At 36.4% G+C, this 15648-nt stretch overlaps 1 protein-coding gene across 2 annotated transcripts in view; it reads right to left on the bottom strand.

Annotated features, from left to right (window-relative positions):
- The window catches only part of map2k5 (mitogen-activated protein kinase kinase 5), a 318051-nt gene that overhangs the window by 58719 nt on the left and 243684 nt on the right, over nt 1-15648 (bottom strand). Inside the window, exons 18-20 of one of the 2 annotated variants that reach the window (XM_059953006.1) lie at nt 9930-9962; nt 791-817; nt 437-469 (exon numbers count right to left, since the gene is read on the bottom strand). In XM_059953006.1, the coding sequence (XP_059808989.1) occupies nt 437-469; nt 791-817; nt 9930-9962 (93 nt within the window). The remainder of the gene's footprint in view (nt 1-436; nt 470-790; nt 818-9929; nt 9963-15648) is intronic. The other variant, XM_059953007.1, reaches the window with a different exon arrangement.

A 15648-nucleotide genomic window follows, 5' to 3' on the forward strand; every position in this document is an offset into this window, starting at 1 on the left:
TCAACATTTCTCTATTTTTTCCTCAGTCTCAAGCTTTTTTTTATTGCTTTCATAAAATACCACAGCAAATAATCAAGCATGACCACTGACATCCTCTAGATTGAGTTTTAGAGCCATTAAATGAGCTGAGCCTCTTGGGAAGTCTCCCGCTCAGGTTAGTCTAAAGGTAATTATTCAGCAATTCGAGCCATGGCTCTACCTAGTTCCTGTACTGTGCCTGAATGGTGTACATGGATAAGGTCAGCTTTGAGCTCTATACAAGTCTGGCCTGGCTGGGTCTGTTGACTAAGGGGTTGTACTGGGTGGCAGGTCTTAGGAGACTGTTCTGAGCAAAGAGCTTCATTAAGGAAAAAATAATGTGTATATTATATAAATAAAACTTTCCAGGCCATTAAGAATGACTTTAGAAGAGAAAGCACATAAGACGGTGACTCACCTCATCAACGATGCACTGCAATAACTGTAGTGGCTGAAATGGCAAGTAAGGGGGGAGGGGGTGGAATAGAGAGAAGTATTAGCGTACAAGCAGCCTTTTACAGTAGACTGAGAAAATCATTAATGCAGTAAAATGTTGCAAGATTAATCAACAGCGTGAAAGTCTTATAAAAACATTGACACCCTAGATGTTCTATTATTTCTAATGATACCTAATCTACTACAGGCACTTTAGTGCTTGTTGTAACAAAAATGCAATTTACTAAGTTTAAAGTAAAGCACTCAAGCATGCAAAAAGGCAGCCAGCAGGAAAAAAAAGTGAATTTTTTTTCTCCGCAAACTCATAAAACCTTACCATTAAAGATCCCTGGTTTTTCTGAATCTGAAAGGCAATATGTAATTAGCATGTCATAATCAAAATGACTCACTTGGACACATTACGATCACTGAGAGAAAATTATTGCATAGCTGGTGGCAATTTGTGGGCATGTGTTAACACCATTTACATAATGAAAATACACAAATGTTAATAGCTATTCTTCTCATTTATAGGGGAAAGTCAGCAGAATGTTAATTTTGCAAAACACTTTTTAGTACCCTCCAGGTTATACAAGTGAGAGGAAAAGAAAGCATAATACAGTTACAGTGCTGTTTACACCATACAATATAAATAACATTCCCTGGTTCTGGTATAAATCCAAGATTAAATGCTGCATTTGTTCCCCTGGAATTCAAATCCAGTTGTTTTCAGATTAAAAGATGTTTCAAAACGCAAAACGTACTGGTTGCTTATACCCACTGAACAGGAGCACAAATTACAAATGAATTGACCAATCTTCTCCCTCCCAACACGGAGAGAATTTTCAAAGCAGCAATTTTTTTTAATTAGAATCTTCACTCATACATTCTTCCCTTATGAATTAGTTGAAATCCGAACTATGTCAGTTCCAACTGAATACTAGGGAAATTACATTTTTCTTGGATGAAAATTTCTGCTTACCAAGGCAAGGGATATCTGCACAGGGGAGTGGAATTTCCTAATTCCAGTATGCAGTGTTGACACCAAACATTCTGTGGCCCAGCAGTAAACAGGTTAAGCTGCATGATAAAGCCTGTTCTGTGCTACCCCACATCTACTACTGATTTTAGTAAAGATCTTGGTATTGTAGGCATATTGGAAACAAGACTGATAGTGCACTGATAGAGCTGACACCAGAGAGAGCAGATGCTGGAATCTGGAGCAACACATAAAGATACAGGAGGAACTCAGCAGATTCATCAACATCTGTGGAGGGCTATGGATTGCCAACAATTTGAGTTGAGACACTCCTTACTTCCACTTTTTTCATATTGGCTATCTCCACTCTATCTTTCAATCCAGATGAGGGGTCACAACCCAAAATGTCAACTCACCCTTTTCCTTCACAGATGCTACCTGACCTGCAGAGTTCCTCCAGCATCTTGTGTTTATGCCTGATATCCTTTGGTTCTGACGTCTGTGCCTGGAATCCAGGGCTACAATTAATGGAGGAAATGTGGTCCTCAGTGGTAGAGATGCCAAGTCAAGGCGACTTTTCAGATTCAGTAAGTAAGTTGCAAATGAGAACTGTGTGGCAATTGTTTCCACAACAAAAATAGACATTGACCACAACCATCCCAGAAATCAAGGATTCCTGTAGGCAGCATGGTAGCATAGCAGTTAGTGTAACGCTTCACAGCGCCAGTGATCGCAGTTCAATTCCTGCTGATGATGTAAGGCATTTGTACATTCTTCCTGTGACCGCGTGGGTTTCCTCCACATTCCAAAGACATAAGGCTTACGGTTAGTAAATTGTGGGCATGCTATACTGGTGCAAGAAACATGGTGACACCTGAGGGCTTCCCCCAGTACATCCTCGGACTGTGTCGGTTGTTGAGAAATAACGATACATTTCACTGTATTTTTTGATGTACATGTAACAAATAAAGCTAATCTCTTTTTTTTAAAATCTCTGCCTGCTGAAACAGTAATTCATCTTTAATTCTTCCAATTTAGAATACTACACCAGGAGCTCACATTTTGGTTCCTTCTACACTGGAGAAAGTACATTGCAAAAAAACACACAGTTCACAAGATTGACACTGAGCTTAGTCTGCCAGTTTAACACTCCTTCCTGTCCTCACTGCTACAGGCCTTTTATGCTGTCCCAATGAAGCCTAATATAAACTTGAGGATTACCACCCAATACTTTGAGAAGGCAGACTGTAGCTTTCACAACTTAGCAATGAACTCAACAGATTCAGATAATCAGCAGTTTCAGTTTTTATTAGAAGTGGTCAGCTCTAGGTCATCAACACAGCACACAGAGCATTGCAGCACAGTATGGGACCTGCAGCCTACAATGTTGTGTCAGCCTGTATAAATCTACTTCACAATCAATCTAACCCTTCCCTCTTACACTGCCCCTACGTTTTCCTTAGATATATCTAAGGCTACGTCCACATTAGACCGGATAATTTTGAAAACACTGGTTTTGCGTAAAAACGACAGGCGTCCACACCAAGCATTTTTGAAAATACCTCTGTTCACATTAAAATGGGTATTTGGGCGAATCTCCTCCTACTGGGCATGCACAGGACACATCTACAAAAAACAAGCGACATGCTTGGTGTTGAATCTCACCATGAAAGACTTGGTGCGCGTTTGTGCATTTGTCCAGTTACAGGCTTGAAAAACTTAAAAGGAAACTGTCAAATGATGGATAGCTGTTGGCTCTCGCGCAGGATGACTTAAAACTAAAAAAAAAACAAATACTGGAGTGTATGGAGGCAACCGACAGGGAGTTCATGGACAGTATGACCCGGCTGACAACGAACATTGAAAAACTGATTAACTCTGTTGCATTAATAAAGCACCTTGTTAAATGTATAAATATATAGACATCTATAAATCAAAGTATTGAGTATCGAATTTGGAGTATTGTGTGCAGTTTTGGTCACTGAATTACAGGAAGGATATTAATAAGGTTGAAAGACTGCAGAGAAGGTTTACAAGGATGTTGCCGGGACTTAAGAAACTGAGTTACAAAGAAAGGTTGAATTGGTTAGGACTTTATTCCCTGGAGCATAGAGGAATGAGGGGAGATTTGATAAGAGGTATATAAAATTTTGATGGCTACAGATAGAGTGAATGCAAGCAGGCTTTTCCCACTGAGGTTAGGGGAGAAAAAGTCCTGACGAAGGGTCTCAGCCCGGAACGTTGACTGCTCTTTTCAACGGATGCTGCCCGACCTGCTGAGTTCATCCAGCTTGTTTGTATGTGTTGAAATGCTGCCATCTGTTCTGGCATGTCACGACAGCGTTTCTAGAAATCTCCGGTTACCCCGTCCACACCGCTATGCCCAATCAGCGTTTTCAAATTTACACACTCTGGAGGGCGTTTCAGAAAAGCTCCGTTTTCGGGGGATGAAAACGCCATTTCAGTGTGGATGGAAGGTCAAAACGAAGAGAAAAAGCTTTGGTTACGGAAAAATCCGGACAAGTATGGACATAGCCTAAGAGTCTCTTAAATGTCCCTATTACATCTACCTCTACTACCACCCGGGGCTATGTGTTCCAGGCACCCACCACTTCATGCAAAAAGTCTATCTCCCGTAAACTTCCCCCTACTGATCTTAAATGGACGTCCTCTGGTAATGGTCATTGCTGCCATGGGGGAAAGGTGCAGGTTGTACACTCTGTGACTCACATAATCTTGTATGCCTCTATCAAGTTGCTTCTCATTCTCCTTCACTCCAAAGAGAATAGCCCTAGCTGGCTCAATCTGTAACTTTAACTCAGTTTTTCTCTCTCTCCACTGATTATAACCTGCTGAATATTTGCAGCATTTTGTTTTGATGCCCAGGAATTCATTGTTTTGTATCTCACAGTATCACTGTTTTTGCCCCCTCCCTTCTCTCCTCTGATTTAGCTCCTTCTATTTACACAGCTTCCAGTTACAGCAGCTACAACAAGCCTTCACCACAACACTCAGCCAGCACCTCCACTAAGTCTGTCACCATTCAGACTCTCTTGGTCTCACTGTATCACAATCATTCCTTTGTTTTCCCCACTTCTACTTCTCTACACTTACAATAATGATTTTCAGAGATTAGCTTTATTTGTCACATGTACATTGAAATAGCGAAACATACAGTAAAATTACTTACGTCAAATCAAATCAATGAAGATAGTGCTGGGGCAGCCTGAAAGTGTCACCATGCATCCAGCGCCAATGTAGTTTGCCCACAGCTCACTAACCTTAACTGCACGTCTTTGGAATGTGGGAAGAAGCAGGAGTAGCTGGAGGAAATCCACTTGTTCATGGGGTGAATGTGCAAACTCCTACAAGGAGTGACTGGAATTGAACCCTAACTGGTGATTGCTGATGCTGTAAAGCAATTGCGTCAAATACTACACTACTGTGCCACCCTGAATATGTTTGATGTCCAACTATTACTAGGTCTGAGTTTTACCAGCATGCCTTCTTATTATAGATTTTCAGCTTCAGCAGTATCTTTGTGCCTTTCAAGATACTAAGATCACTGGCACTGAACTAGCAATTTTAGACCAGGCAAGTGACTTGAACTGCACGTTGCTCTAATAGAAAATTTAGAGAGATTCCATGGCAATGGCATGAGACCAAATTTCCTGCATCTTTAAAGATGATGGCAGATGTGAACTCCTAGCTGAATAAATGCCATCCTCATCTGTTTTCTCCAGTAAGAATGGTATTTGAAGCTTGCAAGAGATGCAATTTTGGCATAAGTAACAGGGTGACTGCTTTTGAAATTTCAGGTGTGATCTTTGGTGCTGAGTGAAGGCCAGGTGTTTGCCATTAAAAGATAACAGACAAATTGATTTTTTTTAAATTATGAGAATATATGAGAGAATTATGGGTTGGCTTTTGAAGGGACCCAGCGTCCTTGAACACAAATGACTGAAAATTAACATGATGGTACAGCAAGCAGTTTGGAAGGTAAGTGGCTTTTCTTTCAAGATGCTTTTAAGTCAACAGTAATTTAAAATATACATAGCCCAAGTGATGTTATATCTAGAATATTGTCTGCAAAGACTGTTTTCCCTAAGACTGAACGTACTCATGATAGACAGTGTGCAACAAAGATTACCAAACTGACCCGTGGAACGGTATTTACAGCTGGAAACATTCCTGTGAGATGAGATTAAGTAAGTTGGGCCCAAACTCTCTCAAACCAGCAAAGGCAAATATTTTTGTGAAGGTTGACCAGATTGATTACTGAAATGCTGTGTTTGGTGTATGTGGAAATATTAAGCTCACTGTGTCTATATTCTTGATTTCTAAAGAATGAGAAGTGATCTCATTCAACCATACAGAATACTTATGGGTTGTGACAGTGTAGAGGCAGGGAAAATGTTTCTGCTGACTGCTTCTCTAGAACCAGGGATCACACTCAAAATAAAATGTCATTTGTATAGGACAATAATGAGAAGAAACTTCTTCAATAAGGAGATAATGAGACTTTTGAATTCTTTACCCAAGAGCTCAGTTGTACTCCAGACAGAGATTTTAATAGATTTTTGGATTTTAACAGAATCGAGGGATATGCAAGTAGTGCACACAAAGTAATGTTGAGGGAAGGATCTTTTGAAAAGGAATCAGAATCAGAGGGCAACAAGTCTAGTCCTCTTATTTTTTATGTTCTTAACATATAACATGACCCGGACTGAAGTTTACAGGTATTATTTCACATTGCTCTGTTTTGTTGTTTTCTGTATTGTACTGCTGGGCATGCTATATTGGCCTCACTAAATGTGGCGATATCTATGGGCTGCCCCCAGTACAGCCTTGGGTTTGTTGTTTGCTAACACGAATAAGGCATTACTCTGGATGTTTCAATGTACAAGTGATAAATAAAGTTACATTCTGAATCTTTTACAAGTAATAGGTGAAAATCTTATCTCTGTAGGTTCAAGAGATTCAAATTTATGCCCTTAGGATGAAGGACACTGATAAAGAAAGACTTAAAAAGTTACTTTGCTGCCAACTAATTCAAAATCTATCATCAAAACAAAAGAATCTGCAGATGCTGGAGATCTTGAGTACTCAGTGGGTCAAGCAGCATCTATTAACAGTAATAAATAGTCGACGTTTCAGGCTGCGTCCCTTCACCAGGTCATGATGAAGGGCCTTGGTCCAAAATATCGGCTCTTTATTCCTCTTCATAGATGCTGCCTGATCAGCCAAGTTCCTCCAGCTGTGTGTGTGTGTGTGTGTGTGTGTGTGTGTGTGTGTGTGTGTGTGTTATTCAAAATCTATCAGTCTGCCTGTATTGTCATCTTTCTTAATGAAAATACTTAAATATTTTACGATTGGTCATTTACTCATCACCAATTTGTCCAACCCAAAAGCAGTGATGATTTAAAAAAAACCTGTCAAATCACAATTCTAATGTGATATAATTATTTTCCATTATATTATGCAAAAACACAAAGCATGATCTGAATGTTTCAGTTAAATCTGACATTGTTGTAAGAGTATAATTGATTCATTCTAATAATTAAGTACAGATGTGTAGTTTTACTTTTCTCCCACTACTCCTGTCCATGTACTAGAGAGATCCGGTAGTTGGAAATATTAGCTATCAGCTCTCCTTCCCAAAAGTGCACTTGAAATTTTACTAATGTTTTAGAAAAGCCAAATTAGCCAGGTTGGAGGGGAATTTGTACCCCAGCCTCTCCTAAGCAAAGTGAAACATTCTGCTTACCCACAACTACAATTTATTATAACTGCACATATTCTATCTAAACATTGCTGGATGTTTAGATTGATCCAGACCGGCATCCTATGTAAAGAGTATTAAGAGCATGCTGTGGTCCAATGGTTTCATTATGCATAATTCCCCCATGCTGACACACTGATTGTACAGATTGCCAGTTTGGATTATACAGTTGTTTTTAGTGGTTTTTATTAAACTCCACCTCTTCTGTTCTTTCCTTTTTCTCCACTCTGTTCCTTCCCCCGACCCCAACCTTTTGCACCCCTGCCTGTCACCAATTTGATAAATGGATTAATGTGGAGCTGAAGATCTGTCCTATAAAAACATCAACACAACTAATGAGCCCTCCATAAAAAAATAGCCCAATTAATTTAAAGTATTTGATCAATCTTACACACACACACACATATGCGTGTAAAATAAATTAATATGTACAAAATATTATGATCCTGTTTGTTAATTATCAAGTTGATTGAAATATAATTTCAACAGTTGTTTTATCAACTAGAACTAGAAATCTGTGCAGTAATCATGGTGAAAATACTTCTCTCATTCTACAACAAAGGTGTTAATTGAAGGATGGTCAATTTAAAGGGGGGTCCAATATCATCATATTCACACATACAAATTGAACCAGTAAATGTTTGGGAGGCACAGCATGACTGCTTTAACTCTTGCATTTGTGATTTAATTTTAATTATAGGTTTGAGGTAACTACTAATGTTGTATTTATACTGGGGCAAGGTTTGGCAATGGAGCCCAACAGGATTGTAAATGAGATCAACAATAACCTCATGGAATGATCTGAGGCTGTTTAGCTGGCTGCAATTTGCAAACCCCTTACTGGTTTCTCACCTGAAACATGAATATACAAGTTGGCGGTGTTGCAAAGATAATATGATATCATCACTCCAAAACTTAGCAAAGTGAAAAAAAATGGTAAGTATTAGCTGTTTCTCTGCAATTTAGTTTGTTTCTAATTTCAGGAATGGACCACCCTGTCAGTTACTTAATTAATGCTAGCTTATTATCCATAACTATCTTAACTATTAACAGGAACATGGGAGGGAGTTTAAGAGTTTCTTGAAAGCTTAATATTAATATAATTAAGACTTAAAATCGCTTTGAATATAAAAACAAATTCCTCAAAGGCAAAAGCAAAATCAAGAGAAAAATCCTTTGTAAGATAGGTGTCCAACAAGAAATTAAAAAGATTGAAAATTATTCAGCAGTTATTTGGTAGAAATGAAATCTTGGCAAATGTGGCTTGAGAATTGTGAAAAATTAGTTTTTTTTTTGTGGATCTGTAATCTATTAAAGTCTGGCACACAGACTAAGTAAATCAGAGATTTCAGTGCCACACTCGACCTGGTTATTGGATCTAATCCCAGTTAAAGTGAGAACAGATGAGTGGAATTTTTAATCATCAGAGGACTGACTTTAAGATGTTCCCAAATAATCGATTTTAGAGTGCTAACATAAGCTTCAGAGTTAGTTAACAGCTCATCCCAGCAGCCAAAGGAGTACCTAACTAAGGAAAATAAGAAAGGGAAAAAGGCAAGGCACAAATTAAAAAATGTGTTAAACCTTCTGGACATTACATATAATAGTTTTATTTTAAAGAAGTATTGTTTCAGCTAACCATCCTCAATATTTATTAAGTCTGATTAAGAAGTGATTAGGTTATTGAGATAGAACTTCACTTCTTGCGAGTGTTAATGCACGACAAGTGGCTGGTTATGCAGTTAGTTGTTCAGTTCCTAACAAGGTTCACTAAGACTGTGAGAAAGCATAAGAATTGCAATGATACTTTTGTTTTAAGTTTACAGACTTTTCATGAAATTGAGTAAATTGAGTTAAAAGGCAGAGGTAACAAATTTATGTATTGACAAACATAACCCCTTTTACTTTCTTCTTCAAAGCAGCCCCATTTCCATTGTAAACAATTTGATATACACTTCTGCTACAGAATTTTGTAAGCTGTTCTGTGGAGGACAAAAGAGTTGGAATTAAAAAGGAATGCTTCAGTTTGTAACATTCTTAAACATGAAAATAATTAGTTATGTTTAGGAAGACAGTTTAATTTGCACCTGTTAGAACATGCAAAATTGAATGTCACAGAAATCACATCTCCAACCTCTTAAGAATGATCACACTTTATATACTGACTTAGGTGGAGTTAATGGAGCAGTTCAAGTTATTTTTAAATCTGTGTATGATAGATGTGCGAATACTGCACTCAGTTTTTAATTTGTCCATTTTGAGGAAGTATTTAAGTAACGTGCTCGTTTTACAGAAACAGTGGGTGAATTGATTTCAACTTCAAATTTGGTTAACGTTTTAGCATTGCTGTTACCAACAAAAGCTATACTCTTGAAAGTATATAGGGAGTGAATTTGAAGTGATATTTTCATAATTTATCTAAATTCATTAGAATTATTTATTTTCTCCTTCTCAAAATCTTAGTTCTCCCATTCATAATTTGACTATTTTTGTTACACACTGTTTCAAATTTGTTGACTTGATGTTATTTATCCCAACATTTTTTCATAAACCAGGTTTAATATATTCTGTCAAATGAGCATTCCAAAACAACAGGCAAATCCTCAAAAGTGCCAGACTTGGTCACTGAAAGAAGAGAGGCAAACAAACATAGTGGCAGCGCAACAGGAGGCTTGTTGACAGCATTAAAAAGCAAAGCTGCATTTGTGAACCTACCACTTCATTCAGAGCTTCCCCAGGTCTTAGTACCTGCCAGTTTAAGTGCAAAAATTATCATTAGAACTATTTTGTTTATGGAGTACAGAGAATTTTATTAAAACATTATGGAACATAAGTTTCCATAAATATAAATGCCTATATATTACCTTAAGGTCTCTCTAAATATCAGAGTAGGAAGCTAATTATTATTAAAAATAATCAAAGTTTTGCTACTTACACATATAATATCAAAAGCATGTGTGTTTACGTAGCACCAAATTCTTTGAGCATCTTAAAATGTGTCATAATAAATACAGTTAGTTTCATAAGTATTAATTTCTTCAAAGGCATCTTTGATTTTAACTGGAAAGAAGTTGAAATCAGCCTGTGATTATTTCATAAGAAATGCCAAGGAAATATGAAAAATTCTTCTACAGAAAAATGCTGTTGTAATTCTAAGAAAATCAAACTTGTCTACTTCTGTTATCCTTTATGTGGAATCAATCAGAACCAAGTGAAAAGCAGGGTTGATGTTTTGCATGTAGACGATATTATCAGAGGCACTAGTCCTGATAAGAATGTCTTCTGCCATAAAATTGTAACACCATTTTTCCCTTCATTTGCTGACAGGACAGCTGCACACTTCCAACATTCTGGTGCATTTTTTGTTCACATTTCTAAGTGTTTGTAGTTCTGACTTTTTATCATTCACCTTGTTTTCAATGAATCGTGTCTGCGGATTGAGCACTTTGCCAGTTTTCCCGTGGTATTTCACCATTTAATCAAAGCCCCTGGTTAAGGAGCGGGAAGAAAAAAGATGACATTTGCTGTCAGATTTCTTTCTATTTCAGTTGCCATGGTGATGCTTTTTGACAGAATGTGATGGTGCAGACCTTCCACCGTTTTTTTTACATGATTATCAACAGCACAATCAGCGTAGTAAAATGGATTCACCTACCTGAAACGTAACTTACAGAAGAAACCAGCTATAGCTTTCATCTCTCACTTCCACACTGGAATTATGACTTGCCCTAAAGCTCTTCTCAAAGAGATTTACTAGTGACCCAGGTCAGGCCTTCCCATATCAGTTGACAAATTTTTATCTCTAATATTTTTATCACCTAGTGAAAATTCAGTGCTTTTCAAACTATTGTCTGGTTGTTCACTGAACAAGCAGCTATTTGAGTGCTCTCTAATTTACTGGTTAAATGTGTGAATTTAATACATGAGCACTTAAATATCTATCAGAGCACATCCTAAAGAGCCTTGCTGAAAAGGAATGATTAAGACTGAGCTTTGAAAATCTGTACTGTTCCTGAGCTAGGCTAGCGCTCAGTATTCTGGAAATACAACCACAGCTTCAACTTAACAAATTAATTTAGACAATCTAATTTGGTTTACACCTCATTGTGCATAGGAGAATCAGATGAAAAGGACCAATTCAGGTTGTTTGATGACTGAGCAGCAGGAATAAAATATTTAGTCAAATTGCTGGGGAAGGAGGGATTTAATAAAAGAGACAGAAACCAAGGGGGTGAGGAAAATTGTGTGTTTTTTAAACTAAGGTACCTCCCCATCCCCTGTTAGAGAAATTAATAGTCAAGAATTATAAAATGATTTATTTCCTCCTAATCATTGACTTATTTTAATTAGTTGCCTTTATTTACAGCAGAGGATATCTCACTCTGTGACCCACACTTCCTGGAACCAGTTTGAAATCCTGGCCCAAGAGGAAAGAAAGATATGTTTCCAGAGGGTGAGCAAAACACCATTCACTTCTATTTACATCAGTCTGTCCAGAAATTCTCCAACCACCCAGAAATCCACGTAGTGTGAAAAGTGGCAAGGAAAACATAACCAATACAATGGATAAATAACCTGGAGGTTGGGTCAAAGCCAACTAGTTTCTTTAAATGAATGTTATTATTACCCTTGGAAGTTTGGAATTAATTTAACCAAAGCTTTTCAAATTTAACCCATAATTCTGTTGTGATGATAAGCTATGAGCTCTGAAAGTAATGCTAAAACAATAGAATAGGGAAGATGGGAGAGAAGAGGAAAATGAATTGGAAATGAAGATATCAATTTTTTGCTGTGATTATTTACATATTTCTGTTACAGGACCACTTGTTAAGCATTGCTCAGATATTTTAAATTTTTCCTGTCCCTCAAGTGTATCTGAACTATAATTTAAAAAATTGTTGGACCCAGGTATAACATACTGACAAGCTCAAATTTAATGGGGTAAAATCTTATTGTAAAGGTGACTCCGAGCATTAAAGGATTGTTCAAAGGCAAGCTGGAAGTTTAGCTATTCCTACATAGCATCCTCCTGTCTGGGTCAGGCATTTAGGAGGGCAGAGCGTGAAGAGTTATGGGTAGAGGAGGAAAGGTAGAAAGAGTGATGGTGTTTTCTGAAGAGAACATTGAAATTAGAAAGGGTGCATAAAAAGAGCTGTTAACTTACGCTAAGTATTTAGTTGTGGAAAGTATATGTTCTGTAGTATGTGGAAGGGTGTGATGGGGTCAGGGGTAGCAATATAACAGGTCATACAAAGTACATCATCACCAATGGTTTGTAACCTTAGAACCATCAGGCTCCTGAACTGGCGTAGATAACTTGACTCACTACAAGGACCCTAGAACTCATGTTCTTGGTATTTTTTTATCTGCAGAATTTGTCTACTTTTTCTCATTGCTTGTTTGTCTGTCTTGTGCATAAATTGTGTATATTTTTTCATACATTCTATCGTATTTCTTTATTTTTCTGTAAATGCCCGTAAGAAAATGAATCTCAAGGTAATATATGGTAACATACATGTACTTTGGTAATGAATTTTACTTTGACCTTTGAACAATCCTTAAAAATAATTTGTAGTCAAGATTTCTATGAATCGATGTTGCCCTGTTTCATATACTGCTAGATTAGGAGGAATGTTCAAAGAGATTCATAAATAGTTGTCCACTTAATCCATGCAAAAGAGGTTCTGAGAACCTGCCAGTACACCTGTAGAAATGCTCTCAAGTGTCCCTTAATCATATCCAAGTAAGTACACCCAGACACTGATTAGTTAACTATGGACTCATCTGGACTCATCAATATGCTGCAAAGCTCCCTTGGGATGAAACATACAAAATGCAAAATAATTTGATAAGAGAGAAAAAACATTTAAAAGGAAATTGTGGAAAAAAAACTAAAAGCAAAGAAAAGTCAAACTTAAATAAATCCAGACAGAATTTACATCTTCAAAACTGAAGAATCAGCAAACTTCTTCTGGTTCTTCACCCAGAAATTATACAAGGGTGCAGCCAAAAATAGGTGGAACTAAGTAGTTCTTTTGCTTCCACAGCAAGCTATATAAAAATGTTCATTAACACTAGCTGTTGAAGCTATATTAGGTTTGTGTGTTTCATTTAGATGCTCTATTAACATTAGGTCTAATGTTCTGTTTTCTTATAATCTAAGAAGAAAACAGAGTATCCTTCTGAACTTTCTCCTAAGCTGCTAGAGTATCATCATACATGCTCTTCCTCTTCTGTCTCAAAGTCAAAGTAAATTTATCATCAAGGTACATATATGTCATCATATACTACCTTAAGATTAATTTTAAAGTTCTAAGTAAATTTATTACCTAAGTACTTGTATGTCACTATATACTAGAGAGAGAGAGAGAGATTCATCTTCTTTCAAACATTCATTGGAAAATAAAGAAATACAACTGAATTTGTGAAAACCTGTACATAAATAAATACTTTTTGAACTCTTTTGCTGCCTTTGTCTCAATTTTTCTTTGCATCTAATTATTACCAATAGTGTTGACATTCTAACATTCTTACAGAAAAGGGTCTTATGGTGTCAGGGATGTCTAAAAATTTCAGAATTAGAATTTCAGAATCAGGTTTATTATCACCGGCATGTGTCGTAAAATTTATGAGTTCACATTTCTTAAATGTTTCAGTTAATGGGTAAGAGTATCTACCAGTATGCCTAATACTGAAGCACTGACACTTCAGTACTTATGTTAATAATTATCTTTAATGCATTTTTTATCAAAAGCTATAGCGCGCTAAGTTCTGTTATTAATAGTTCCTATTTTCAGCTATAGCCTAATTTCAGAGCTGAAAAAACAATGCAATGAGCTGACTGGTGATCCACTTCTAAAGCCAATTACTTGCTTCCTCATTGGATTTCAGACATTTTTCTAAAGGTGAGGGAAGCAGCAAATGTCACAGCCTATTCTGAAACTCTCTCCAGTGTAATTAGCATTTGTAGCTGTAAACAGTGGGGACAACTGGACCCTAAATAACCTGGTATTACTGTGGTCAGGTGTGAGGAAAGGCAGACAGACCTAAACTCCTTACACCAACAGACAAGAACTCAACATTTCAGTAAAATAAGTTAAAGCTATTAATTGAGTTAATTATTGCCTCAGTTAATATTGTAGAAATTCAGTCAGTGCTTATTAATTCTACAGTTGCATATGCCTCACAAATTAAAATCCTTCATGTCAGGAGTACACATAATTGGAATAAAATGGACTCTTGGGAAATAATAAAAATAACATTTGCTTTAGTTTATATAAATAAAACATTAAAAAAACCAAAATTCTTGTTTTTTTTACATTGACTTAACAGCATCAGTATCAAGTCTTCCAAGACAGACCAGATTTTCAGACAAACAAACCTTCAAGTTTCTGTTTTACATGCTTTCTGGTAGACATAATTGGTAACTAAAATTGGATTTTAACTTCTGTAAACTAGTGTGTTTGTTTCTCAGAGAGATTAAAAACACTTTCTATCTCCACATGAATTTTATGCAGAGGAATGGATTTCAATTGTGGATGTCACTTTGTTTTCCTTTACAATCCATTCCAAATAGTTTAACCAGCCAAGGAAATGCTGCACTATGCTTCAATTACTTGTAAAAGGGCAATCAGAGATATCTAGGAATCAACTGAAAAACTCTATGGCAATCAATCAGGTGATTTTGTGTTCATAAATACAGGATTATAAAGTCCACACAATATGATCTTTAAAAGATCAAAATTAGACCACATTTTGATCCCTCTGGTTTTTTTACTTCAATTGACAGTTTTAAAAGTATAAAGCTCACACTGCATTCTCAATGTGCAGTGAAATTCAGAAAAGCCTTTCTAATTTTAAAACAGAGAATTATAGTTTTCCAAGATTACGTGGAATGGCATTAAAAGGTTAACTTGTTACACATTAATTTTTAAGATTTGTATCTCTTTTCTTAAATAACAACTTTTGATTTCTCAGAAAGTAAACAAGGATTGTTTAGAAACTTAGTATTCTCAAATTGTCTTATAATTTTAACAACTTTGGTGAGGTATTTCATAATATGTATATAGACAAACTGCAATTGGGGGATTGTAAATTTTACATAATGGCGGAGATTGTAAAACTCCAAAGCTGTTTTGTACCTAAATTAATTAACTTTCCTTCTGAAAAATATCCCTATATTTAAATATTCATGCTCTTTGTCAATGTTGTAATGCAATAAATTAGTTAACTAAAAATTATGACTGAATCTGCAATTCATTCATTTGCAAGTAAATACTTAAATAAGGATTTATTTTAAATTCTTAAAGGAGTCAATTCAAGTAGTTTTTTTTGTTAAATTTGCAATTGCAGCTTCCAAGTCAGACAAGCATTTGAATCCTTGAAAAGTTATCTGCATAAGAATGAACATTTTCAGGGCAAGTAGTGTCAATAA

The sequence above is a fragment of the Hypanus sabinus genome, chromosome 28 (assembly GCF_030144855.1).
Source record: "Hypanus sabinus isolate sHypSab1 chromosome 28, sHypSab1.hap1, whole genome shotgun sequence".
Classification (NCBI taxonomy): Eukaryota; Metazoa; Chordata; class Chondrichthyes; order Myliobatiformes; family Dasyatidae; genus Hypanus; species Hypanus sabinus.